General features: G+C 45.7%; 1 protein-coding gene across 15 annotated transcripts in view; it reads left to right on the top strand.

Annotated features, from left to right (window-relative positions):
* Window positions 1-27,018, top strand: part of CACNA1D (calcium voltage-gated channel subunit alpha1 D) — a 256,373-nt gene that overhangs the window by 16,848 nt on the left and 212,507 nt on the right. For 13 of the 15 annotated variants that reach the window (XM_069967036.1, XM_069967038.1, XM_069967021.1 and 10 more), the window contains exons 2-3: window positions 21,966-22,287; window positions 26,311-26,416. In XM_069967036.1, the coding sequence (XP_069823137.1) occupies window positions 21,966-22,287; window positions 26,311-26,416 (428 nt within the window). Of the gene's footprint in view, window positions 1-21,652; window positions 21,751-21,965; window positions 22,288-26,310; window positions 26,417-27,018 lie in introns of those variants that run through there. The other 2 variants (XM_069967031.1, XM_069967032.1) reach the window with 2 other exon arrangements.

The raw sequence follows: 27,018 nt of genomic DNA, 5'->3' as shown, positions 1-27,018 counted from the left end.
GATCTGGGTGGAGGCTACGGCTTTGAAAAAGGACATAGGGATCCTGATCGGCAGGCACTGGAAGACATATAGTAATTTAGGCAGGAGGGACATTTTAAAAATGGCACATCTGCCAAACCACGTAAAAGTCCCCTTACTCCAAGACTCACAACAAGACTGGATTGTGGCTAAGATGGGTGGAAGGTTAAGGGAGAATAAATCTGTAAGGGAAGCAGACAGGTAAATGCCAAGGTATTTTATCGATTTGGGGGCCCAGCGGAACCGAAAGGAGGCCCGGAGGGAAGACACCACACCAGGCGGAAGGGAAATGTTTAAAGCCACTGACTTCGAGAAATTAATCCTGAAGTTGGACAGGGAAGAGTATGTTTCCAGTTCCCTCATGAGGATCGGCAACGTCACGAGAGGAGTGGAAATAAAAAATAAAAGGTCGTCCGCGTATGCACTAACCCTGTGCGTGGTGTCCCCCACCCGGACCCCACCCAGATCCCCACTGGCGCGCACCACCCGCAGGAAGGGCTCCAAGGTTAGTATGAATATTAGGGGGGACAGTGGGCACCCCTGTCTGGTCCCGTTGTGGATCGTGAAGCTCTCAGAAAGGATGCCGTTCACCCGGACCCTGGCAGAGGGGTTCGTATACAGAGCCAGCACCCAAGACAAGAACTGCGGGCCAAGGCCCAGCGCACGAAGTGTCTCTTCCATAAACGTCCAGTTGACCCGATCAAACGCTTTCTCCGCGTCAGTCAAAAGCAACATCAGAGGGAGATTGGATGACTGAGCGCTGTAGATCAGGTCAACTGCCCGCATGGTACTATCGCGAGCCTCCCGACCCGGCATGAAGCCCGTCTGGTCCAGGTGAACGACCCCATTCAAATGAGGCGCCAACCTTGTGGCTAATATTTTGGCAAAGAGCTTCAGATCCACATTGAGGAGCGAGATGGGACGGTAATTAGAACAGAGGCTGTGATCTTTACCCTCCTTTGGGATCACCGCGATCGTAGCCCTAGTGAGGTCCGGAGGAGGGGCAACACCCGCCGTGAGTGAGTTAAAGGCAGCGAGAAAGGGGGGCGCCAGCGTGGATTCCAGCAATTTATAATAGTGCAGGGTGAAGCCGTCTGGCCCTGGTGCTTTACCTGTCTGCGACCCCTTAATGGCCAATTTAAGTTCCACATCCGAAATGGGGGTTTCCAGGGAGTCCAGCGTCTCGACATCAAGACGCGGGAGTCCCGACTCAGAGATGTACGCCTGGATACGGGACCTGAAAGAGGGGCTATGAGAGAGTGGATTTGTGGCGTCTGAGGTATAGAGGTTGGCATAAAAGTCTCGGAATGTCTTCGCAATGCCCGCCGGGAGGTGTTCCCTGGTCTGTGCGGGGGTGGTGATATGGGGGACATACGTCCGGGATCGTTGGGACCGCAGTGAACGAGCAAGGGTTCGCCCACATTTATTCCCGTATTCATAGAAATGTCTCCTACATTTGGTGAGCTGGGCCTTCGCCTTATCCAGGAGATGTGTACGGAGAGTTTCCCTGGCCTGCACCAGTTGACCTTTAGTGTCGGCAGATGGGGAGGTCTTATGTATGTCCTCCAGCTCTCGCAGGTGAGTCAGAAGACGCAGAGTCTTGGCAGCCTTCTCTCTTTTTAGTCTAGCACCGTGTTTCACCAGCACCCCTCTGGCCACACATTTATGCGCCTCCCAAACCGTCATAGGGGAAGTATCGTCAGGGGAATTAAGACTGAAGTATTCCGTCAATGACCTTGTAAGGTCTGCAGCTACTACGGTATCTTGTAACAATGAAGAATTAAGTATCCATTGCCATTGTGTCGGGTACGGTGTAGGGAGGGAGATATGCAAGGAGATCATGGCATGGTCGGAGAAGGTTATAGTGTCAATAGACGCGTCCTCTAAGAGGGGTAAGTCCCTGTGTCTAATGAAGAAGTAATCCAATCTGGAGTACATATCATGAACAGGAGAGAAAAAAGAATAGTCCCTATCGCGGGGATGGCACAGTCTCCAAGTGTCAATCAGCTGATGATCGTGGAGTGTGGCGTCCATCCTTCGCAATGTGACACGGTTCACATGGGAAAAGCCCTTAGACGTGTCTAGGGTGGGGTCAAGAGCAACGTTAATGTCTCCCCCGACCACCAGCAACCCCTCAGCAAAGTCATCTATCATGTCCAGGTATTGAGTCAGGGCCTGAGACTGACCCGAATTCGGGAGGTAAAGTGAGGCGTGTCACAGCCGTGGCGGCGTCCCGCGTTCCGGGCCGCCGCCGCGACCGCTTCCTACCCCATGCAGCAGTCGGTGTCCATAGTCGGGGACCCGGCGCTGCTATCACCTCGGCCCCGGCGGGCGCCTCACCTCTCCACGCTCCTGTCTCCCGCTGTGCCGGCCGGCGCGCGCGTCCCCGCCTCCTAGGGCGCGCGCGCGCCGGCTGTCTCAGATTTAAAGGGGCAGTGCGCTCCTAATTGGTAGTTGCACCTAATCACTCCCCTATAAATCCCAGCATGCCCTGTCCCCTGTGTTGGAGCCTCTACATGCTTCCCATAGCGTTTGGCCCAGCTCCCTGTTGTTCCTGTCTCCTGTCCGTTACCTGGTCCCAAGTCCCTGTTCCTGAGTCCTGTCCGTTACCTGGTCCCAAGTCCCTGTTCCTGGTTCCTGTTCCCCTGTCACTCCACCTGTTCCCGTGTCCAGCCTGTCACGTGCTCTCTCATCTGCAGACTATTGCCTGTGCCATCTCCTGCCACGCCTCGCCTGCCGACACCAGCAACCAAGCCAGGGGTAGCGACCTGGGGGTCGCCTGCCGCAGCAAGTCCATCCCGCCTTGCGGCGGGCTCTGGTGAAAACCAGCGGCCCCTTAGACTCCGCTCCCTGGTGAGGTTTGTGCCATCGCTGGTGCCGGTCCAGTGGATCCACTACTCCAGGCGTTACAAGGCGAAGGTAAATACCTGCGAAGCAATGCGTCCCTTCACCAGGAGGAACCTGCCCTCCCCATCACTGCGAGAGTCCATCAGTTCCCACGGTAGGGATCTGGCTATGAGGATGCTCGTGCCCCTGGCCTTCTGTACTGGAGAAAAACTGTGGTAAGCAAATGGAAACCAGGAGTTAGACAAAGAAAATTTGTGAGTGGTCATCAAATGAGTTTCTTGTATAAACGCGACCTGCAGCCCCTGTTTTTTAAACAGGTTTAGCATGATGGAGCGTTTGCCGCAGTCATGGAGCCCTTTTACATTAAGTGATCCGACCTTAAGGGACGCCTGCTGGCGTGTGGCCATAGCTGCAGGGGGATGGAACAAAGAGGGGGGGGGGGGAGGGTGGATAGGGAAGGGGGCCAAAGGGTGAGGGAGGAAAGGAGGGGGGGGGGAGGGGGGGAAGGGGTAAAGAAGAAGTAGGGGGGGGAAAGACGGGAAAAAGAGAAACGAGGGTAGGGAGAAAAGAATGTGATAGATCGCACCAAGAAAGGCGCACAAAGAAAGGGAGAAGCACACAAATGCTAAATGGAGACGGTCACTCCAGAGGGGTAGAAAGGACAGAGAGAAAAAGAAGAATGGGAACGTAGAAAACCAGGGGCGGGGGAGGCCCCGGGCCAGCGGCACACCAAACATAAAACACTGGGAGACCTGCCCGTCCGTCCGAAAAAGAGGACTAGACGCGCAGGGCCCCCAGGGCAACAATCTTAAACATTCTGTTACAACAATGAAAACATATGAAAGGTGAAAGTACAATCCCCAACTAGGAGTTCCCCTTGAGGCTGAACTACCGGGCACCGCAATCAGGGGGGGCATCAGACAATGTGGGGTATGTCCACCTCAGACAGTGTCAGGGGCTACAGAACACTGCTACAGCCCGTGAGGACTGGTAAGGCTGGCAGCGGGCCAGTGGTGCCGAAATCCAGTAAACGCCCACCCCTTCCAGTATCCCGGGAACAGAGCATGAGACGGGAACCATGGCAAAAGAAAACTTAAAGTCATCGACTATGGGGCCATGGGACCAGAGACCAGTGACAGCCAGCCTCTATCAGGCCTCCGTGGGGAGACCAAGTGACATGTCTCTCCCTGGGAATGGCGGGGGGGAATGTGCACTTATGGGCCCCGGGGACCGAGGGGTCCGCTGTCTCCGCCGACGCGATGTGGCAACCGGGTCCGGCAAGTCCACTGCCAGCCAATCAGGAACCTCAACGGGGGGAGCTTCCAAGAAGTCGAACAGCTGTGGTAGGTCATCTGGGCGTCGTAGGGAGAAGGTGTCCGTGCCGCGCCGGACAATCACTTGCAGCGGGTGTCCCCAACGGTAGGTGGCCCCCGCATCCTTGATTGCAGTCAAGGCTGGATGCAGTAAACGCCTCATGTACAGCGTGCGCGCTGATATGTCTGGAAAGAGGCGGATCGTGGACCCATCATATTGCACCGAGCCTGAGTTTCTCACAGCAGCCATAATTGCCTCCTTGTCAGAGAAGTTGTGAAGTCGGCATAAAACATCCCTGGGGGCCGAGGTGTCACGCTGTTGGAAGCGAGCCACCCGGTGCAGCCTGTCCATCTTATAAGTAGATTCCAGTGGTCGGCCTGTAGCCAGGTTGAAAATCTCAGTCACCCTGTGAGGCAGGTCATCATGGGGTCGGAGCTCCGGGAGGCCCTTTATACGGACGTTATTTCTCCGCCCGCGGTTTTCCTGGTCATCCAGGAGGAGTGTGAGCCGTTGGGTATGGGCTCTGGCCTGCGACATCTGTATCTCAAGGGTATCCAACCTAGAGGCCAAGATGGCGGCCGTCTCCTCAGTGGCCGTTGTGCGGGCCGCTATATCGCCCACATCCGCCCTCACTGCCTCTAAGGCTTGCTGCTGGGTGGCTTCAATCCGGGCCACAACTGCATCCAAGTCCCGTTTAGTGGGGAGAGCCTGTATGAGCTCCCGCAGCAGCCGGAACTCAGCATGTGGTGGGGTGCCGTATGTGGGTAAGTCAGTGAGGGGGTCAGCGGGGGGCCACACGGGGGGCTCCTCACCTGCAGCACCGGAGTCTTCAGAAGAACCGGAGGTCGCCGCCGCCCTCGTGCCGCCGCGCGGCTCCCGTGTTGGACATGGCTGTGTGTGGGCAGGCGCCATCTTGCCGTCCTCAGCAGCTTGCAAGTCCGGCCGCGTCGGCTGCAAAAAGCGGTCTATGCGGGACGTGCCACACGCAGATCTCGTCACCGGCGGGTGCGGGGTGTCCGGGCCTCGGTCTTTCTTGTATGGCATGGGGGATGTAGGTCGGGAACAGGGTGGGAAACAACAGACTGTGCGCCGCGTGGCCCGGAGCTCCTTCAGCGTGCGACCTTACCGCTCCATGGCTAAGCCACGCCCCCCTCTAGCCACTTCTTGAAGGGCATATAGCAACTGATAAGTATGGGAAGACTGGAGATATTTAAATAGAAGTAAATTAAAAATCTGTATAACTTTATGACAGCAGTTAATTTGAAAGAAAAAAACAACAACAACGCTTGAGTACTCTCTTAATGTTCATGGTATCACTGCACTGTGACATTACTGTGTGCATTATTCCGCTATTATTATATCACTGGGCACATAATCTCTGCACTGACCTCACTGTGTGCATTATTCTTGTACTGTGACATCACTGTGTGCATTATTCTTTTACTGTGCGATCGCTGTGTGCATTATTCTTATACTGTGACATCACTGTGTGCATTATTCTTGTACTGTGCGATCGCTGTGTGCATTATTCTTATACTGTGGCATCACTGTGTGCATTATTCTTGTACTGTGCGATCGCTGTGTGTATTATTCTTTTACTATGGCATCACTGTGTGCATTATTCTTTTACTGTGCGATCGCTGTGTGCATTATTCTTATACTGTGACATCACTGTGTGCATTATTCTTATACTGTGGCATCACTGTGTGCATTATTCTTATACTGTGACATCACTGTGTGCATTATTCTTATACTGTGACATCACTGTGTGAATTATTCTTGTACTGTGCGATCGCTGTGTGCATTATTCTTATACTGTGGCATCACTGTGTGCATTATTCTTGTACTGTGCGATCGCTGTGTGCAGTATTCTTTTACTATGGCATCACTGTGTGCATTATTCTTTTACTGTGCGATCGCTGTGTGCATTATTCTTATACTGTGGCATCACTGTGTGCATTATTCTTTTACTGTGCGATCACTGTGTGCATTATTCTTGTTCTGTGACATCACTGTGTGCATTATTCTTGTTCTGTGACATCACTGTGTGCATTATTCTTATACTGTGGCATCACTGTGTGCATTATTCTTGTACTGTGCGATCGCTGTGTGCATTATTCTTTTTCTGTGACATCGCTGTGTGCATTATTCTTGTTCTGTGACATCACTGTGTGCATTATTCTTATACTGTGACATCACTGTGTGCATTATTCTTATACTGTGGCATCACTGTGTGCATTATTCTTATACTGTGGCATCACTGTGTGCATTATTCTTATACTGTGACATCACTGTGTGCATTATTCTTATACTGTGGCATCACTGTGTGCATTATTCTTTTACTGTGCGATCGCTGTGTGCATTATTCTTATACTGTGGCATCGCTGTGTGCATTATTCTTATACTGTGACATCACTGTGTGCATTATTCTTGTTCTGTGACATCACTGTGTGCATTATTCTTGTTCTGTGACATCACTGTGTGCATTATTCTTGTTCTGTGACATCACTGTGTGCATTATTCTTATACTGTGGCATCACTGTGTGCATTTTTCTTGTTCTGTGACATCACTGTGTGCATTATTCTTGTTCTGTGACATCACTGTGTGCATTATTCTTGTTCTGTGACACCACTGTGTGCATTATTCCTATACTGTGGGTGGCATCACTGTGTGCATTATTCTTGTTCTGTGACATCACTGTGTGCATTATTCTTGTTCTGTGACATCACTGTGTGCATTATTCTTGTTCTGTGACATCACTGTGTGCATTATTCTTGTTCTGTGACATCACTGTGTGCATTATTCTTGTTCTGTGACATCACTGTGTGCATTATTCTTGTTCTGTGACATCACTGTGTGCATTATTCTTGTTCTGTGACATCACTGTGTGCATTATTCTTATACTGTGGCATCACTGTGTGCATTATTCTTGTTCTGTGACATCACTGTGTGCATTATTCTTGTTCTGTGACATCACTGTGTGCATTATTCTTGTTCTGTGACACCACTGTGTGCATTATTCCTATACTGTGGGTGGCATCACTGTGTGCATTATTCTTGTTCTGTGACATCACTGTGTGCATAATTCTTGTTCTGTGACATCACTGTGTGCATTATTCTTGTTCTGTGACATCACTGTGTGCATTATTCTTGTTCTGTGACATCACTGTGTGCATTATTCTTATACTGTGGCATCACTGTGTGCATAATTAATTATTAATCAAATGCAGAGCGTTCAGGTGCGGACTAACCAGGTTCGCTCACCTGTAATAGGAAGCCTATAGCCTACAGTGTTAGTGCAGTTATTCATAGTATTATACACAGGCTATGTTCAGCGTCTCTAATATCCAGAGCTGGCCAGCTTCCCCATGTTGCCCAGCTTACCCCACAATAGGTATTCAGCCTTCCATTATACACATCCTTAGTTTACAGCTGGTGTTGTACCTTTAAGAGATTAATTCCAATTCCCTGTATGTAATCCTGTGTCCTTCTGTGCCTTACCGTGCACAGGAAACAGATCTCATGCTTAGAGATTTATGCGCCGTATTGATTTTTTGCACAATTATTGTCTGTTTTGTGCGGTCATATCGCTGCAGAAACACGGCGACAGCTCCCGACCACCGTTCTTTATGTTAAGATAAAATATAGAAGAAATCCAGGGCTGCCGTCACTCTTCTTAGCACTTCACATTTCTGTCTTGACGCTGTAGAGTGGGAATTACTTTGAAAGCTTTTTGGGGGAGACGTTGACAGAATAATTACGTGTTTACGGAATCCGCGCTTATCTATGGGGAAAGTTATATTATTGGCACAGCGCGGCAGTGTTTGGCACGTCTCAGCCGCAGGGCATCGAGCTGCTTGGTACAAGTCATTATTTAACCCATAATCTCCTGCTGTGCGTGTCACTGACCCAGGTTCAGAATTAGAAGCAGTGATGTTACACAGACGTTACAGACGTACGGTATTGCAGTTTTAAAAGGACTACAGGTCTCAGCTTCATTTCTATTGAAATTCTCTGAAGTACTTTTAACTACTCTTTGGCATTATGTTTCATAAAATTTTAAAGAGAACCTGTCATCACTTTCATGCTGTGTGAACCACAAGTTATCAGGGCGGACCCCAGCAGCTTCTCCCCTCACTCCATCAACCATGACTGATAGATCCCTCCCTATGCTCAAACAGAGAGATCTATCAGTCAGTCCTGGTGGGGCAGAGAGAAGCCGCTGGGGACCACAGTGATGACTGGTTCAGGCAGCATGAAAGTCATGGCAGGTTCCCTTTAATTTGTATAGAACCATATAAGCCACGGTAGCGGAAACTCCAGTGAAATCTCAGGACTTACAATATCTCTGCATGTAGTTTCATTGATTCCATTGGAGCTGCGCTCAACATAGCCGAAAGGTAGCGAAGTCATAGAACTGAAAATCAAAGGAACCTGAAAGTCACAGACCCGCAGTGATTAGCTCAAAGCTAAGGTTTTGTGTTCCCACAATGGACACTTATTCCTTATCTTCAGGTTATGTGGTAAGTGTCTGGTAGAGGTTTCTCTGCTATTAAGAATGAGGGTCCCAGCATAGGCCATGTGCTGCTGATACATATCCCCATATATACACCAAGCTGGATTGCACAGGTGGTGGCAGGGGGGATTGGTGGGGTTTCCTAAAGCGATTCTGTACCCACAATCTGACCCCCCCCCCCCAAACCACTTATACCTTCAGATGCTTTTCAAGATCCAAGATCTGTCCTGGGGTCCGTTCGGCAGGTGATGCAAACAACTTTTAAACTTGCAGCCCTGTGTCAAACGTCTGTGGCTTGGAGTATCTGTGCCCTAACCTTGCACCACCCCTCCGTCCCTCCTCCCCACCCTCTTCATCATTAGGAATGCCCCTAGAACATTTTTTCCATGCTGAACATTGCACAGGTGCCTTAAAGAGAACCTATCACCTAAAAATCACTGTCCCTATTATTAAAGGTCCTCTCTCCCTAAGTCTATTCCTGAAGATACAGACTGCCTTTGCAGTCTGTATCTTATTCTTTACCTAATCCTCTTCTTCGGTGTAGTAATGCCGGGGCGCCGCCATCTTGATGACGTCACGCTGGAACGCACGTGCGTTCCAGCGTGACGTCATCAAGATGGCGGCGCCCCGGCATTACTGCACCGGAACAAAGGAGTAGGTAAAGTATAAGATACAGACTGCAAATGCAGTCTGTATCTTTATGAAGTCTATTTATGAAGATACAGACTGCATTTGCAGGCTGTATCTTATACTTTACCTAATCCACTTGTTCCGGTGGAGCAAGGCCGGTGTCGCCATCTTGATGACGTCACTTTGCGTTCCACCGCTGGAACGCAAGTGACGTATTCAAGATGGCGGCGGCCGGCCTTACTGTACCGAACAAGAGGATGAGGTAAAGTATAAGATACAGACTGTAAAGGCAGTCTGTATCTTCATTTTGTCTATTTATGAAGATACAGACTGCCTTTGCAGTCTGTATCTTATACCTTACCCAATCCTCTTGTCCGCTGCCGGGCGCCGCCATCTTAATTTAGTCACTTGCGTTCCAGCGGTGGAACGCAAAGTGACGTCATCAATATGGCGGCGCCCCCGGCATTGCTGCCACTCTGCATGACGGGAGCTTCCTGCAAAAGAGCCGGCGCGAGACAGGAAAGTAATGTGTGTATATCTCAAAAATACAGTTATAAAAATAATTAAGTGTATTTGCAAATATTAATAAAATTTAAATGTACAGCTAATTAGCAAAAAAAAAATTTTTGAATTTCGGCCATGATTGGTTCTCTTTAACGATCCAGCCCATGTGCCGGGCTGATACAGGTGGGGAATAGGAGACAATCTGCCTGGAGCATTCCTAATGAAGAGGAGGGCGGGGAGGAGGGACAGAGAGGTTGTGCCAGCCTAATGCATACACAATCTAGGCCATGGCCGTTGGGCATGGGGCTGCCAGTTTAAAAGTTGTTTTGTTAGGACAATAACTGCATCACCTGCCAAACGGACCCCAGGACAGATCTTGGATTAAAAGCAGCTATCCAAAGGTACAAGTGGTTTGGGGGGGGGTCAGATTGTGGGTACAGAGTCGCTTTAAGCTAGATATGCCAGTTATTTCGCGGTAGAAAAGTTATAAAATGTTTGCACTTGTACCATTTTGCACAAAAATGTAAAATGTTGCCGTTAGGGCTCGTTCCCACTGAGGAAAGGTAGCGGAATTCCGCGACGGAATTGTCCGCCGCGGAATGCCGTTAGCCTCCCGCTCATAATGGGAGTCTATGGGAGGCGCGCGCTCCTGCCCTGTCCGCGCTGAAGAATGAACATGTTCATTCTTCAGCGCGGACAGGGCAGGAGCGCGCGCCTCCCATAGACTCCCATTATGAGCGGGAGGCTAACGGCATTCCGCGGTGGACAATTCCGTCGCGGAATTCCGCTACCTTTCCTCAGTGGGAACGAGCCCTTAGTTAGAAGATATTATGTAAGGGTATGTGCACACCACAGAAATCACACGGATAACTTGCCCTGACTCCACCGCAAGCCCTCCCCTCCCCGCACTCCCACTTAAAGTTGCGCCCGTCACAAAGGCTCCATTTTATCCTATTCTGGAATATCCTTCTTAGAACTCAGTATTTACACCTAATAATGTATTAATTAATATATTGACATTTGGGTTGTACCAGCTGGGGGATGTGTGTCCCAATACGTGCAGACAGTATGAAACTGTGCTATGTGTACTTTTTCAGGAAGATTATTAGAGCGGAGGTCTAGAGATGACTGGTCATTGTTTCACTATGGGGATTACAAGTATTATCCAATAACAGACATATCAGAAGAGCAGCCAAGTCCACTATAAATAAGATCTAGAGGGGTGGGGAGCATGAGCTGCTTCCCTATCACACCTGGAGCACAGCTTGCTTTATGGCACCTATTTGTTTTAATCTGAAGCAATCTCAGTGACCGGAGCCGCCACCTTTGTACCGTCTTTAGAGAAATGCCGTGTCCAAAGCTATAGTAGAAGCTTTATGAAAGTGAACACGTGTCCTCCCAGACTCAGGGCAGCCAAAGGAATCTGTATCCCTGTATCCTCTGTATATGTGACCTGTGTGGCTTTATTTACTGTGATACAATGAATATGAATGCTTGGCTGGATTATGCTGGACGCTTTATTGGTTGCTGTAGTTTCCATGTGATTAATGGCTATGTCGGAGTGCAGCGTGCTCTCAGTTACCATACAGCGGCCGCTCTTCCCCGGGGTGCTCTTACTTTTAATGGTGGTCATTTGTAAGCCCTAATAGTAGTCTTCAGTCATGTCTCTAGTGGGAGGTCTTCTCCGAGCCCAGGAGATGGGTTAATTTTTATAAATATCTGTGCGTATAGAATAGATCAATATGTGGCCTGGCTATGCCCAAGAGGCATCTCTGTTATATATATATATATATATATATATATATATATATATGTTCTACATCTCACTGCCCTTAATGGTACAGAGGATATTAACCAGTTGTGTGTTCAGTGGCAGGCCCATCCTAATACATAGCACATAGCTGCCCTGTTCTGCATGGTGCACACATTTAATAGGAAACAATACAGTATTTTAGTTAAAAAAGCTGGGTTGTTTTTTTTTTGTTTACCATTGTATGGTATAACTATTGTGCTGGGAACATAGAAGTTACAATATTTTGTGCAGTTTGAGAAAAAGTCTCCTAGTACTAATAGTAGTGCACAATAAAGAAGCGAGCAGTCACTAGAAAAAAAACATACAAGACATATTAATACTGGAAGGTAACAAGATGGTGACTAAAATGAGAGATGATGGGTTGTATGATGAAACAAATCTATGATAGTGACGGCCGTAAGGGTATGTTTGCACGCTTTGGGGACAGTTGGACAGCAATGAAATCATTAATCAATGCAATGAAATTATACATTGCATTTTATTGCGTTACTGCATGTGTGAACACAGCCTAAAGGCTATGTTCACATTACGTAAGATCCGTGGAAATCACGGCCGTTGTTACAATGGCCGCTATTCCTGCGGCACTTACATAGTGCTGCAGCCTGAGGGAATCCCGTCCGGAGTGTACACATACAGTATGCTCCGGCCAGGATCCCTAGCGGCGCCGTAGAAAACTGACATGTCAGTTTTCTGCGTCCGCTATTCATTGAATAACGGCCGCAGAAAACCCTGTCAGTTAACACAATAGTGCGAGTGGCTCTGCCTGAAAGATCATCCAGCCGGTACTGCAATACCCGCTGGGATGATCTTTTCAGAGACCGGCCGGGTCACGGAAAGGCCGGTCTCTTACTAATTGTGAACATACCCTAAGGAATAAAGCAGATGACACTTAGGGACTAAAGGGCCGTTTACATGGGCCGACTATAGTCAAGAGCTGGAAATGCTCTTTTGGCCGATAATCGACCCGTGTAAAAGTGACAGCGATATGCCCGATCCTCAGCTGTTTGCATCTTTTGGACCTCTTAAAAATGTATTGCTATCGGCCGCCCATCTTTCTGTGTAAATAGAATATGTGCGGCTGATAGCAAAGGGAAACTGACAGCACGGATATGCTAATACAGTATATGGGCTGTCAGTTTCCAGATTACACGTGCAGTGCATACAATTGGGCTCATAAGTTTACATACCCCGCCAGAATTTTTGCTTACTTGTCCTTTTTTCCAGAGAATATAAGTAACACAAAACCAACTCATGGTTAGTGGTTGGGTGAAGCCATTTACTGTCAAACTACTGTGTTTTCTCTTTATAAATCATATTGAAAACTAAAAACATCAAAATGTCCCTGATCAAAAGTTTACATACCCCAGTTCTTAATACTGTGTATTGCCCCCTCTAACATCAATGACAGCTTGAAGTCTTTTGTGGTAGTTGTAGATGAGGCTCTTTACTTTCTCCAATGATACAGCTGTCCATTCTTCTTGGCAAAAAGCCTCCAGTTCTGTATATTCCTGTGCTGTCCTGCATGAACTGCGTGCTTGAGAACTCCCCAGAGTGGCTCAATGATATTGAGGTCAGGAGACTGAGATGGCCACTGCAGAACCTTCACTTCAAGTGCTGTAGCCAATGACAGGTCGACTTGGCTTTGTGTTTTGGATTGTTGTTTTGTTGTTATGCCCAAGTACGTCCCATGCGCAGCCTCTGGGCTGATGAGTATTGAATGCTGCATTGATCTTTCCTTCAACTTTGACCAAGTTTCCTGTGCCTTTGTAGCTCACACATCCCCAAAACATCAGCCATCCACCTCCGTGCTTTACAGTAGGAATGGTGTTCCTTTCATCATAGGACTTGACATCATAGGTTGACACCTCTCCAATGTAACGTTTATGGTTGTGGCCAAAAAGTTAGGTTGTGGTCTCATGACTTCAATTCGACCTTGTTCCAGAAGTTTTGAGGTTGTCTCTGTGCTGTTTGACAGATTGTACGCAAGCTACTTTGTGGTAATTGCGCAGTAATGGCTTTCTTCTGGTGACTCGACCATGCAGCCCATTTTTCTTCAAGTGCCTCCTTATTGTGCATTGTGAAACAGCCACATCGCTAGTTTTCAGAGAGTCCTGTATTTAAAGGAGAAGTCTGGTGAAAATTTTTTATCAAAGTATTGTATTGCCCCTCAAAAGTTATACAAATCACCAATATACACTTATTACAGGAAATGCACATAAAGTGCTTTTTTTCCCTGCACTTTCTACTGCATCAAAGCTTCACTTCCTGGATAACATGGTGATGTCACTTCCTGGATAAAATGGTGATGTCACGACCTGACTCCCAGAGCTGTGTGGGCTGTGGCTGCTGGAGAGGATGAGGGACACAGGGCACTGGAGGGACACTGAGCATCCCTCTGGCCACTTTATAGTAAAATAGGTCAGTACAAAGTATTAGTAAGCGTACTCACTGTATATACTGACAGCAGCTCCTGTGTACCTTATAGAGCTAAAATCAGACTCCCCTCCTCCAGGCTGGGCTGCCCTGCTCTGTTTGTTTCTGTCCATAAAATGGATGACACGGAGGATCATGTAACTAGGCCCTGTCCCCTGTATCCTCCATAGACATATACAGCCTCAGTGGTGGACACTGGGGGGTGGGGCATGGTCACATGCTCCTCCATGTCAGCCATCTTATGGACCAAAACACCACAGAGCAGGGCAGCCCAGCCTGGAGGAGGGGAGTCTGATATTAGCTCTATAAGGTACACAGGGAGCTGCTGTCAGTATATACAGGGAGTACAGTTACTAATACTTTGTACTGACCTATTTTACTATAAAGTGGCCAGATGGATGCTCAGTGTCCCTCCAGTGCCCTGTGTCCCTCAGTGTCCCCCTGCCATCATCCTCTCCAGTAGCCACAGCCCGCACAGCTCTGGGAGTCGGGTGGTGACATCACCATGTTATCCAGGAAGTGACATCACCATGTTATCCAGGAAGTGAAGCCTTGATGCAGTAGTAAGTGCAGGGAAAAAAGCGGCTGAGCAGCTGATGACGTGTGCCGCGTCATCAGCTGCTCAGCCGCGATTGGCTGAGCACAGTTATGCTCAGCCAATCGCGGCTGAGCAGCCGATAATGCGGCGGAGGGGGGCCGGCATCAGGGCCGGCTGCAGCTTTTCGTCCGGCCTCCTGAAGATTACGTCGTTGACAGAAGATTGGGGACGGGGATGACACGTGTCAGGTATGTATGGTACACTTTACTTCCGGGTCCACGTGCGGGGGTGGGTGAACACGGGGAAGGGGGCGATTCACCTACATAACATACATTACAAAGTTGTATAACTTTGTAATGTGTTTTATCTTGTGAATAATTTCTTAGCGCCGCACTACCCCTTTAAGGGTTTAAGGGGGTGGCTGCATCACATACTAGCTGCAATCCGAAAGACCTGCCAGGACCTTAGCTCGTAGCGGATCTCGCTGCGAGATTTCCGCTGCAAGTCGTTATGTAGGAAGGCACCCTTATAAGCTGAATATGTAAACTTTTGATCATTTGAATGTTTTTGGTTGTCATTATGATTTAAAAAGAGAAAACACAGTAGTTTGAGAATAAATGGCTTCACCCAACCACTCAACATAAGTGGAGAAAAAGGTTTTTGTGTTATCATTCATAGTTTCTGAAAAAAGGACAAGAAAGCTAAAATGCTGCCGGGGTATGTAAACTTAGGAGCACAACTGTATATGCTGTTTATTAACCCCTTCAAGAGCTGAGCCTACTCTAAACATATGCAGGGGGTCACAGCAATCTCAATGATGTCAGGCATTTAACCATTTACATGCTGCAACTACTAGCGATCACAACATTTAAAGGGCTACTTCGCCTTAAAAAATAGTTTTTAAATGAAATAATGCCAGAAAGTTATACTTATTTGTAAATTACTTCTAAAAATCTCAAGTCTTCCAGTACTTATCATCTGGTGTATATCCTGCAGGAAAAGGTGTATTCTTCTACCTCCCTCAGTATTAAGAACTGTCCAGTAATAAATCATGAAAAACCTCCCCTGCTCTGGACAGTTCCTGACATGGACAGAGGTGGCAGCAGAGAGCACTGTGTCAGACTGGAAAGAATACACCACTCCCTGCCAATCGCTGACCACGGCACCGTCCCTTCTCGGTCAGCGGTTGGCTGAGCGGGCTGTCACTGGCAGACGAGTCTGTCTCGGAAGTGGAGGCAGGATTGTTCAGCCAGGGACCCAAAGATGACGTAAGAGGAGCGTGGAGAGGTAGGAATAGCCTGTTTCTTATGTTCTGCGTCTGGGCAGTAATATATTAAAAGTTTAATTTAAGGGAATCACCCTTAAAGGACAACTCCGGCGAAATTTTTTTTTGGCTTATTTAACACACATTACAAAGTTATATAACTTTGTAATGTGGTTAAATACCCGGTCTGGCCCCCTTCCCCCACTTTCTGACCCCCGACCCCCCACCCCGGAAGTTAAAGAATGTATACATTACCTATTACGGTCGTCACGGTCCTCTTCTCTGGTGCCGGGTGACGTCAGATCTGGGGGGCGGTCCTGGTCTTCTTCCTCCTCGGCGTCTTCATTGAGAGTGAACGGGAGAGAAAAGGCTGCTGGTGCACATGCGCACCAGCAGCCTTTTCATTGGCTGGAGCGCATCACATGGCTTCCAGCTTGCTCAGCCCTGATTGGCTGAGCTTGCTGGAAGCCATGTGATGCGCTCCAGCCAATGAAAAGGCTGCCGGTGCGCAAGCGCACTGGCAGCCTTTTCTCTCTCATGGACCCGGAAGCAAGAGACATCGCTGGACGGCGGAGGCAGGTGACGGTGCGGCGGACGGCGGGCGAATGGAGTGGCGATCGTCACCGGAGGGATGGTGAGTATGGTGTCTGTGTGTGTCTGTGTTTTTTTTTTTTTTTGGGGGGGGGGGTCCCGCCGGAGTTGTCCTTTAAGTCAGTTTTATATAGGGGATATAAAGATTTGGCCCTTATATACTGTAATTAGGACTCTCTAGGTAGAGTCTGTTTTTGACAGCCAGCTCTCCCCTCCTGATTTTTATAACAATCCTATTTGAGTGATAATCGGCTTGTGTAAACACAGCAAACGATCAAGCGACAAGCGAGAAATCGTTCATTGAAATCTTTCAACATGTTCTCAAATCGTTGTTGGTTGTTCGCTAAAAATTCCCAGATTGCTTTGTGTAAACAGTCTTTCACCGATTTACCCTATGTGTGAGATAGGCTTAAGTGATTTTAAAAACGATTGCAATAACGATTTTTCTAACAATTTATTCATCTAAACGCTGATCGTTATAAAAACCAAATCGTTGCTTCAAAATTGTTAAACGATTGATTGAGCGAATTATTGCTTCATGTAAAAAGGACCACTTCAGTTTGTCATCAGGCCCAAAGGACCCTCTGTCACATCAGGCTGCTCCAGTATTATAATGGCGTACAGTATGCCTGGGGCCCTGTAGCTTTAGAATTACACCTCAGTCTGTACTTCCACAACTCTCATCACCCCAGAGCCCGGCTCACATTATCAGTATAAACGCTCTCTACTCAAGGAGATCAAGGGTCCGTGCCCCACTCCGACCAACATCATAGATGACCAATTTGTGGGATGTTGCTATTTCACGTTCACTGCGTGTGTGTTAAGGAGAGATAGGAAATTCACGCTTCTGTGGAAGGAATGATAAATGATTGATGACTTGTGGCCCGGCAGCCTGCTTTGTACATATTCTCCAGAGTTTAGCACACACTTGTATACCAGAGGAGACATGTACTCGCTTCTTTGATTTTTGTTAAGAATTAAATATTAATCTGACAGAAGATGATAAGAGCCGTATCGCAGTCTCTTGTTATGAATGCTGCTGGTGGATTCTTTGGGATCTCATTTGGGGGTTCTCCTATACATGTTTTATAATAATGTATCAGTTATACCCATGAGAAATAAAGGGTTTTGATCAAAAACTTTGATCCCCTTGTGTACCCTTTAAATCTTTAGTAATATGGTGCCCCTGTTGTATTAAGGATATCAATGGAGACCATTGGGGAATTGACTTTGTTCAGTGAAAGTCAGAGCCCCAATCTATGCAGCAACCCTGTTTTTGATACAGTACGTTCCACTTTCTTCTGGTTCAGTAGGATTGAGACTAAAACCGGCCATTCACAGCTATTTGTCTCGATTCTCCCATGCACATGAACGCTTGTTTAGCAGACTTCTTTGGAGTCCCCCATACACACAAATGCTTGTTCATCTGACAGCTAATGTCCCCATTCTTCCATACACGTGAATACTCATGCTGCTCCAGATTCCCTGCATGTGACTACTCCTTTGGCCGATAACTTTTCCTCCTGATTCTGACGTACAAGTGAACACTCATATTGCCGACAGCTGTTCCTCCCTATTTCATCAGACACATAACGCTCTTCTGGGGGTTTTGAATGGAGAGAGAGGTGGGAAATAAGTCTTACCAGTACTGACGTATCCCCTTAAGAACAGATTGATTGGGCATTTACACATTAGATAGTTGTCCGGTCCCAACATAAATTTAGAAGACCCCAACCACATGGATTGTATTGTACTTTGTTGAATATTGTGGTGTGTGAGATCGGCACTAAAAATATAAACAGCCTAGTAGAATACAACTGTCAGGACGGGGCAGGTAGGGACAAGACACGAACGTGAGCCCTGACGCTGAACCCACCAACTGTCCCTACCTACTTGCCTCAATCGGCCCTAGGCGGCCATGGACAATCACTTTGATGTTCCCTGCGCTGAAAATGTGCACACAGAACAAGACAGACAAACAAACACAAAATGGGATAGTCAAACAGGCAGCGCAGTACAAAAACAAGTAACAATCGGATAGTCTAAAGTCAAAGCCAGAGGTCAGGTAACAGACAAGCACGCAAAGTGAGTTAGGAATGGAAACGCAGGAATAGACAGGGGAAGCTGGGATCAGGGTATTAATCTAATAGCCAGCGCTGGGACTCTGCCTCAGCTTTGTTTTATGTTGAAGAAGAGCCCGGTCCGGATCCTCATTGGACCGGTGCTCTGATCACCCAGGCTCCAGAGAGGCAGAGGAAACTGTCAGTCAAAGAACACTGCTCAGCTGCAACAATCAGGCCTCTGCAGAGCTCTGGTTAACTCCTGCATTGCTGGATGCTGAGAAACAATCGGGTGTGTCACATAAAAGCAAAAACCAGGCCCAGTTCACACCAGGTACTACACAATCCTGACAGCAACAGAGTTAGTCTAAATGGAATAATACGATACAACCTTCATTGTACGTGTCTTTCTTATTCTCCTTCCTTATTATGCTGTCTCGGTAGATAGCACATCATTACTGTATATGGGTCCTTTTATAAAGGGGTTATCCCTGAAATTTTCATGCATGGGATAGGCATTAGATTTATAATCACTGGTGGCACTGCTGAGACTCCCATCAATCATCAGAATATGGTCTCAAGCCCCCATTCTGCTTGCTGCAGAGTGTGACTGGAGCGATGGTGATGTATGTGCCTTGCAGCTACGTTCATTGGGTATGGGGCTGACTGAAAACAGAGTACAGTGTTTGGCTGTTCCTTTCAGCCACATAAAAATAAATCAGGCAGCTTGGTGCAAGCTTCACCAGTCCTCTACTCAGACACCTTTGTACTGTGATCATGCACTGAGGAGACTGGGGGGGGCTCAGGACCCCCATTATAGTGGTCATTTGGAGTCCCAGCAGTAGGGCCCCCACCATTTATACATTTATGGGATATGTTCTTTAAGGCCATTTCATAACTCTAACCTTGAAAACCCCTCCGATCACTTTATAGTATTTGGATCAATGTTTTGCATCATTATACGTAATTGAAAACTAGGAGTAGACCCAAAACACAGAAGATGGGCCAATCTTTCCAGGACATTTTTTTCTCTGTGTAGGTTCCACTCCTGTTTGTAATAGACATTGATAGATGTTTGATCATATAGCTATCTCCCTGAGTTTATTTTTTATTAATTAATTAATTTATTTTTTTCCTTGCTCTCGCTTCAGGGGACTGGGGGGGGGGGGGGGGACTGGTTGGGGGGTGGGAGGTTGAGTGATATAATTAGTTAATATTATTTTTTTTTTTTGTATAATTCTAGATGTTAATTGACATTTTCTGTTATGGTCTACATGATCATTTAAAGTGATATATGCTTTTTTAAATGATAAAAGTAAAATAAAAAAAAAATATAAATATATATATATATATATATATATATATATATATGACATTGATAGATGTTTGATCATATAGCTAGCTCCCTGTGTTTTATTATTAGTTCTGCACCATAGAGAGAAAGCTATGGACTTAAATGCATATGATGCCAGCACTATAGATTAGTAGAAAGCTAAGCTACACTAATACTGTAGCCGAAAACCCACTCAACACTACTGTACATCCACCAGAGCGCACAACGGTCACAAGCAAATCCTTAGGCTGGGTTCACACTACGTTTTTGCAATCCGTTTTTTTCCATCCGTTTCTTAAAAAAAAGGATCGCATTGTGTGCATCCGTTTTGATCCGTTTTTCCATTGACTTTTATTATAAAAAAAAAAGGATCAAAATGGATCAATTTTTCTTAAAGGACAGAAAAATAAGGTCGACTACGTTTTTGTGTACATTAAAAAAAAAAAAAAAAAAAAGATCCGTTTTGATCCTTTTTTTTGTAATGGAAGTCCATGGAAAAACGGATGCACACCAAGCAATCTGTTTTTTTTCATTGGTTTTTATGAAAAAAACGCATTGCAAAAACGTGCTGTGAACCCAGCCTTCCCTGTAGTTTTCATTGTGGTTGCATTTGTCATTGCATAACTGTGAAATATGACCATAACACCACTGTGATGGATAAGGACATGTTTATTATGTTATTATTCTGTTATTAGTCAGTCTGCTCTATTATGTATGTACAGTCATTTGACTTCTGTGGCCTTTGTACATTATGATTTTCATTAGCCATGCTCTTGTCTATGCCATAAACTTATCAAGGACTCCCTGTAATATTTTACAGTCACACTGAACTTTAAGCAATCTACAAAGTTTGTATCATCATCATCATCATCCTACTGCTATGATGTCTCCCATACACTGTACACACAGCATACCCTCTGAGCAGCAGCATGGAGTATAATAGAGAGCAGTACTGAACAGTGTAAAGTGTAAAACCAGCTCTGGGGTAACATGCAACAGTAGACCTTTCAGCATCTCTCTCTGTTCCTACTCCTCCTTCCCCTTCCGCCTTAGTTAATTTCTATGGGCAGCATGCAACTTGGTACTTCAGTGAACTGGCTTTAATTTTGTAGCAGTGTTTAAAGAGTACCATTCTCTAGGGCCACTGCCTGATGAGTGGTCAATTCGACTTCAAATTCTGATCGCAATCCTGTCACATCGTGTTTGCAATGGATATCTGAACTTTCAGGTGCAGATTTGAATTCGCTGCTGATTTGGCAGTTGATTGGTGGGGTCTAAATATTTAGACCTCCACTGATTGATAGCACAAGCAGGGGGTGAAGTGTCCGGCTGAGTGTATGTGCAAATAAGATGGTTCCATAGACTTGTGAGTCCATCTTGGTCATGTGACACAGACCCTGACCCCCGATGAAAACCTTTGACATGACTTTTCGAACTGTCCTTTTTTTCTAACATTTACAGTTCCCATGTAAATGGCAAATCACAACCTACTTTAAAGACATTGATCAGGTTATAGAAGGTACTTATCCATAAGGAGCTATCCAGGATTAGAAAGAGTGTAGCTGCTTTCTTCTTAAGACAACACCACACCTATGTTCAGGTTGTATGTGGTATTACAACTCAACTCGATTCACTTCAGTGGAATTGAGCTGCAGTACCACACACAAACTGAAGACAAGAATGGTGCTTTCTGGAAGAAAGTGGCTGTTTTTCCTTATCCTGGATAACTCCTTTAATTCCTGCTTATTAGTGTTATAGTCTGAAGTTATAATTTTATATGATCTATTTAGAGCTCTGTAGACCTATACTGACATCAGCTGCTGCTTACCTCTGCTGAGATCCATGCTTGGCCGATGAAATCTATTCTTCACTTCTTGGTGATATAAAGGTAGTTGGAAAGCCTGTACTTTATTATTATGTGCTGCTAGTGGTCCTTAGGGAGTGGATTGTATTTTATGGCGTTCTCCATTATGTACAGGATAAAGCTGCCCTTTAATAAAGCCAGACTGTAGTAAACATGGTGTGACTAGAATAATGAACACGTGTAGCATTGATTTTCTGCACAATTGTCTGTCTAATAAAAAACCAACCTCTTGTTCACAGGGGCGAACTATGCAAGTAGCAGGCGACCTCCACTTGCTGTTGACGGGTCAAGTCTTCAGTCCAGGAGTCCAGCACCATCCAAGCAGACCGTCCTATCTTGGCAAGCTGCAATCGATGCTGCCAGACAGGCCAAGGCTGCCCAGAATATGAGCACCGCCGAGCCCCTGCCGGTTGGATCCCTGTCACAGAAAAAACGGGCGCAGTATGCGAAGAGCAAAAAGCAAGGGGGAGGCTCAACAAACAACAGACCGGCCCGTGCCCTTTTCTGCTTGTCTCTCAATAACCCAATCCGGAGAGCCTGTATCAGTATAGTAGAATGGAAGTATCCTTTATGGTGGAGTACTGGTTGTAATACAGTAATACTGCTTTATACAGTATATACATATGAAGCCGGATTCACACTACATACTAGTTCAGTGTTTACACTCGAAAAGTTCCTGACATACGTGTCAAATGTCCATAACCCTATGAAGTTAGATGGATATCACATAGGGGAGATGTGTGCCACAGGCATCAGTAAATGGATACGTTAGGAGCTTTTGAATAACTCTTCATGACTTCTCAGTTGAATGGATGCCATTATAGCCTAAGGGTGATGGATGGGTTAAACATATGCCTAGCGATAGAAGAAATCTAGCAGCTAGGCGATATTCCAATCAAAGCAACATCTGTAATGCGTAAGAAAGGACACATTTCACAGTCCATAAGTTATGCCTACATGTTTTGGACGCACAATTCCTTATTCAGGGCCTGTTGCGTCTGTTGCTTTGATTGGAATATCGCCTAGCTGCTGAATTTCTTCTATCACTTATGGTGCGTTTACACAGAGTGATTTATCTGACAGATCTTTGAAGCCAAAGCCAGGACTATAAACAGAGCACAGGTCATAAAAGAAAGACTGAGACTTATCCTTTTCTCAAATCCACTCCTTTGGCTTTGGCTTCAAAAAACTGTTAGATAAATCTCTATGTGTAAAGGCACTCTTAGGCTCTGTTCAGACGGAGCAAAACTGGCGGAATTTTGCAGCACAATTCTCCGCTGCAGAATCACGCCAGCCTCCTCTCTCCGCGCTGAAGAATAGACATGTCATAGAATTCCGCCAGTTTTGGCTCCGTGTGAATAGAGCCTTAGGGCGACATGTATCATCCGGCATACGGATGATTTTCGGCGGAAAGTGCCGATTTGCGTATTTTTTTATTTGCAAATGGCCGATTTGCGAATAAAATATTCGCATATCGGCACTTTACGCCAAGTACGCCGGGGGGCGGGGAGGGGGTGTGTGCGGGGACATTTATAACTCCGGCGTAAAAACCGCCGGACTTAATAAATATCCCCCTTAGTGTTCATTTGGGTTTATTTGCCACACAGTGGATCCGAGCACAAGCGATTCCTGGCTGGAGTGGTGATCTGTGATTGTTTCTTTATTAAACAGCGCCTAACAGTGCCCATTGTCCATAGGCTGTAACACAATCCGTTTATTGGAAATGTCATGAAAAAGAACACAATGTATCTGTTAGGCTGGGTTCACACTGCATTTTTGAAGTTTGTTTAAAGTGGCATTCTGCTCAATCATAGCTTTTTATATGTTGCTGCCCATGGTGAGACTAACAATTCATTCCATGCTTGTTATAATCTATTCAGTCAGGTGATTGAGAGAAAAGCTCACACACAGTTTATGTTTCTTTAGCAGAAAGCAGTGGCTCAGAACTGGGAGAAGGAGACTGAATAGATAATGTAAATTATTGAAGTGTCACTGTCATTTAAAAAAAGAGAAATGTCTAAGGTTTTGATGGGTCTGGGTGCTGGGACCCCCACCATCTGCTAGGACACACGGAGAGAAGCGCTTAGCCAAGTGCTTTTCTCCCCTACTCTCTTTTCTCTGATGGAGACTCCATGGACTTTCTACAGAATTGGACCCCTGTGGCGATGAGAGAGGGGGAGAGAAGAGCTTAGCTCTGTGCTTCTCTGCACTCTTTCAAGCGATCATTGGGGGTCTTATCACTGAGATCTCGCCAAATCAAAACATTTGACATGTGAAAAGAAAAGCACTATGAATTGATTGTAAAGTTTCATACCCCATAAACCAGCAGAATAAAGGGGCAGCACCAGGCTGCAGTATTGTGGCTCAGCCCCCTTCTCACGGGCAGGTCGTCAGCATATAGTCCTGTAAGTAAGAACAATGGGGGAGATTTATCAAACATGGTGTAAAGTGAAACTGGCTCAGTTGCCCCTAGCAACCAATCAGATTCCACCTTTCATTTTCCAAAGAGTCTGTGAGGAATTAAAGATGGAATCTGATTGGTTGCTAGGGGCAACTGAGCCAGCTCTACTTTACACCATGTTTAATAAATCTCCCCCAATGTTCTGACATGTCATAGATAAGGGAGAATGTCACATTGCTGATAGTTGTGATATAGAACTATTAAACCCCTTTGGCACTAGTGCTTCAGTGTCGTATGAGACTCTCAGCTACAAAAGCCATTGAGTTGGGTTTTGAGCTCTCTAAAAAGCCTGTTCTGAGAATCAGTGGTCATCCATGATCCCACACTTCAACAAACTACCTTAATTTGTAGCTATTTGGTTATTCCTTGGTATAATAATCCCAGATACAGTGTTTATTCCTAAGAACCATTCATTGTATTAGGTCTTCTTTAAAGGAATTTACCTTATTGACCATTATTTTCTGATGACCAGAACCATGGTGCCCTGATACAGAGTGAATAGAGCTGGAGACAGACATTTCTGTGCATTGTGCAGTGGCCATGCTGGGTTACTGTAGCACAGCTCCTATTGAAGTGAAGGAGGGCTGAGCTGCAATAATCGATCAGCTATTGATCATCAATAAGAGAAGTTCAGAAAACTGAACAGAGAATCAGAGCAATTGAAATATCAAAGCAGTCTCTAAAAAGTCCAGGCCTATTCCAAAAGCTAAAATTCTTGATTTCTGAAACAGATGAAAACCCAGCTCGGATACAGTATATCTCCAAGTGCCTGTGAAGAATTCATTTACTTGCACTTTCTTTGTAGTCATGCTACAAACCATATGTCTTGACTATTTCTTAAAGGGTATTCCCATCTCATTGAGTGATGGCATATTACTAGAATCTATATACCATCAATATACTATATATATATATATATATATATATATATATATATATATATATATGGTATATTAATGGTAATGATGATTGATATACACTCACCGGCCACTTTATTAGGTACACCTGTCCAACTGCATGTTACCACTTAATTTCTAATCAGCCAATCACATGGCGGCAACATGGTGCATTTAGGCATGTAGACATGGTCAAGACAATCTCCTGCAGTTCAAACCGAGCATCAGTATGGGGAAGAAAGGTGATTTGAGGGCCTTTGAACGTGGCATGGTTGTTGGTGCCAGAAGGGCTGGTCTGAGTATTTCAGAAACTGCTGATCAACTGGGATTTTCACGCACAACCATCTCTAGGGTTTACAGAGAATGGTCCGAAAAAGAAAAAACATCCAGTGAGCGGCAGTTCTGTGGGCGGAAATGCCTTGTTGATGCCAGAGGTCAGAGGAGAATGGGCAGACTGGTTCGAGCTGATAGAAAGGCAACAGTGACTCAAATAGCCAACCGTTACAACCAAGGTAGGCAGAAGAGCATCTCTGAACGTACAGTACGTCGAACTTTGAAGCAGATGGGCTACAGCAGCAGAAGACCACACGTTACTAGCATGGTGTACCTAATAAAGTGGCCGGTGAGTGTATATATATATATATATATATATATATATATATCCAGAAGATAGTCCACAGCACTCGTTCTCAATGAAAAACTAGTGAATTTATTCCATAATATCAAACACAAAAAAGTGCAGCACACAGTATACCAAGTACGACGTTTCAGCGAACAGACTTCGCCATCTTCAGGTGCTTGAAGATGGCGAAGTCTGTTCGCTGAAACGTCGTACTTGGTATACTGTGTGCTGCACTTTTTTGTGTTTGATATTATGGAATAAATTCACTAGTTTTTCATTGAGAACGAGTGCTGTGGACTATCTTCTGGATATTTACCTCTTCCTTGGTCGGGACTGATCCGCTGGCACCAAAGACTATTGGCTATTGGCTTTATGGAGTGCTGCTGAACTATCTACTACCTATATATATATATATATATATATATATATATATATATATATACCATCAATTTATCAGTAGTGTGGGTCTAACCTCTGGGACCTTGATCCTAAAAAGAAGGAGAGTTCATACCCCACCAATCACAATGTGAAGATATCCTATCAATGTGAATACCCCTTTAGTGTCACTACAGTTAGTAATGTTGTAACCTTAACCTTGTCTTCAGACCATTTGACATCTTTATATTAGTGGCGATTTTTGCCAATTGTGTGGCCTTAGCTGTTTACGTCCCATTCCCTGAAGACGATTCCAACTCCACCAACCACAACCTGGTAAGAGCTTTCTTTTTTGTTATACATTACTGAGTTGGATGATGGCGACGATCCTGTATATGACTGAATGTCAATGGAGGATTACATAATGAGGGAAGATGGATTATTATGTTGTAGTGGAAAATGTTGCAGATTTCCTGGCAAAATGGTCCGAATCGCCTCCTGTCCATGTGCAGCTTGTTTCATGACAGAGCCAGGCGGATGGGCACTTGTGAATTAGATTTGTGGAGGATGTTCAGAGGGCTGATAAACAGCAAAGCTCTGTGATGTCTCAAGTGAACGTCCGTATGACGCGGGGCGGCATGTAAATAGCCTATATGGAGACCGTTGTGTGGAAAATAATTTGATTCTATCTGTCATGTGGTTTCCAGTTCATAGAATATATTATTGATAGTATCTGATATTCAGTTCTTCCTATGGTGTGTGGGATTGTTAAATATACCTTGTATTAACCAAAATTCTTGTTTACATTATGATTTTTTTAAAAAAAAATGAGATTTATGTCTGATCTTCTTAAATGTTGTAGTAGTTGCAAATGCATAGTGGCTGCTGTTTCTGTTATGGAAGAGTCATGATAGAAGGACAATGACCCCTCCCCGGCC

This window comes from Dendropsophus ebraccatus, chromosome 4, assembly GCF_027789765.1.
Source record: "Dendropsophus ebraccatus isolate aDenEbr1 chromosome 4, aDenEbr1.pat, whole genome shotgun sequence".
In the NCBI taxonomy this organism is placed as follows: domain Eukaryota; kingdom Metazoa; phylum Chordata; class Amphibia; order Anura; family Hylidae; genus Dendropsophus; species Dendropsophus ebraccatus.
The sequence above is the reverse complement of the archived record's forward strand: the minus strand, read 5'-3'. Positions and strand labels throughout refer to the sequence as shown.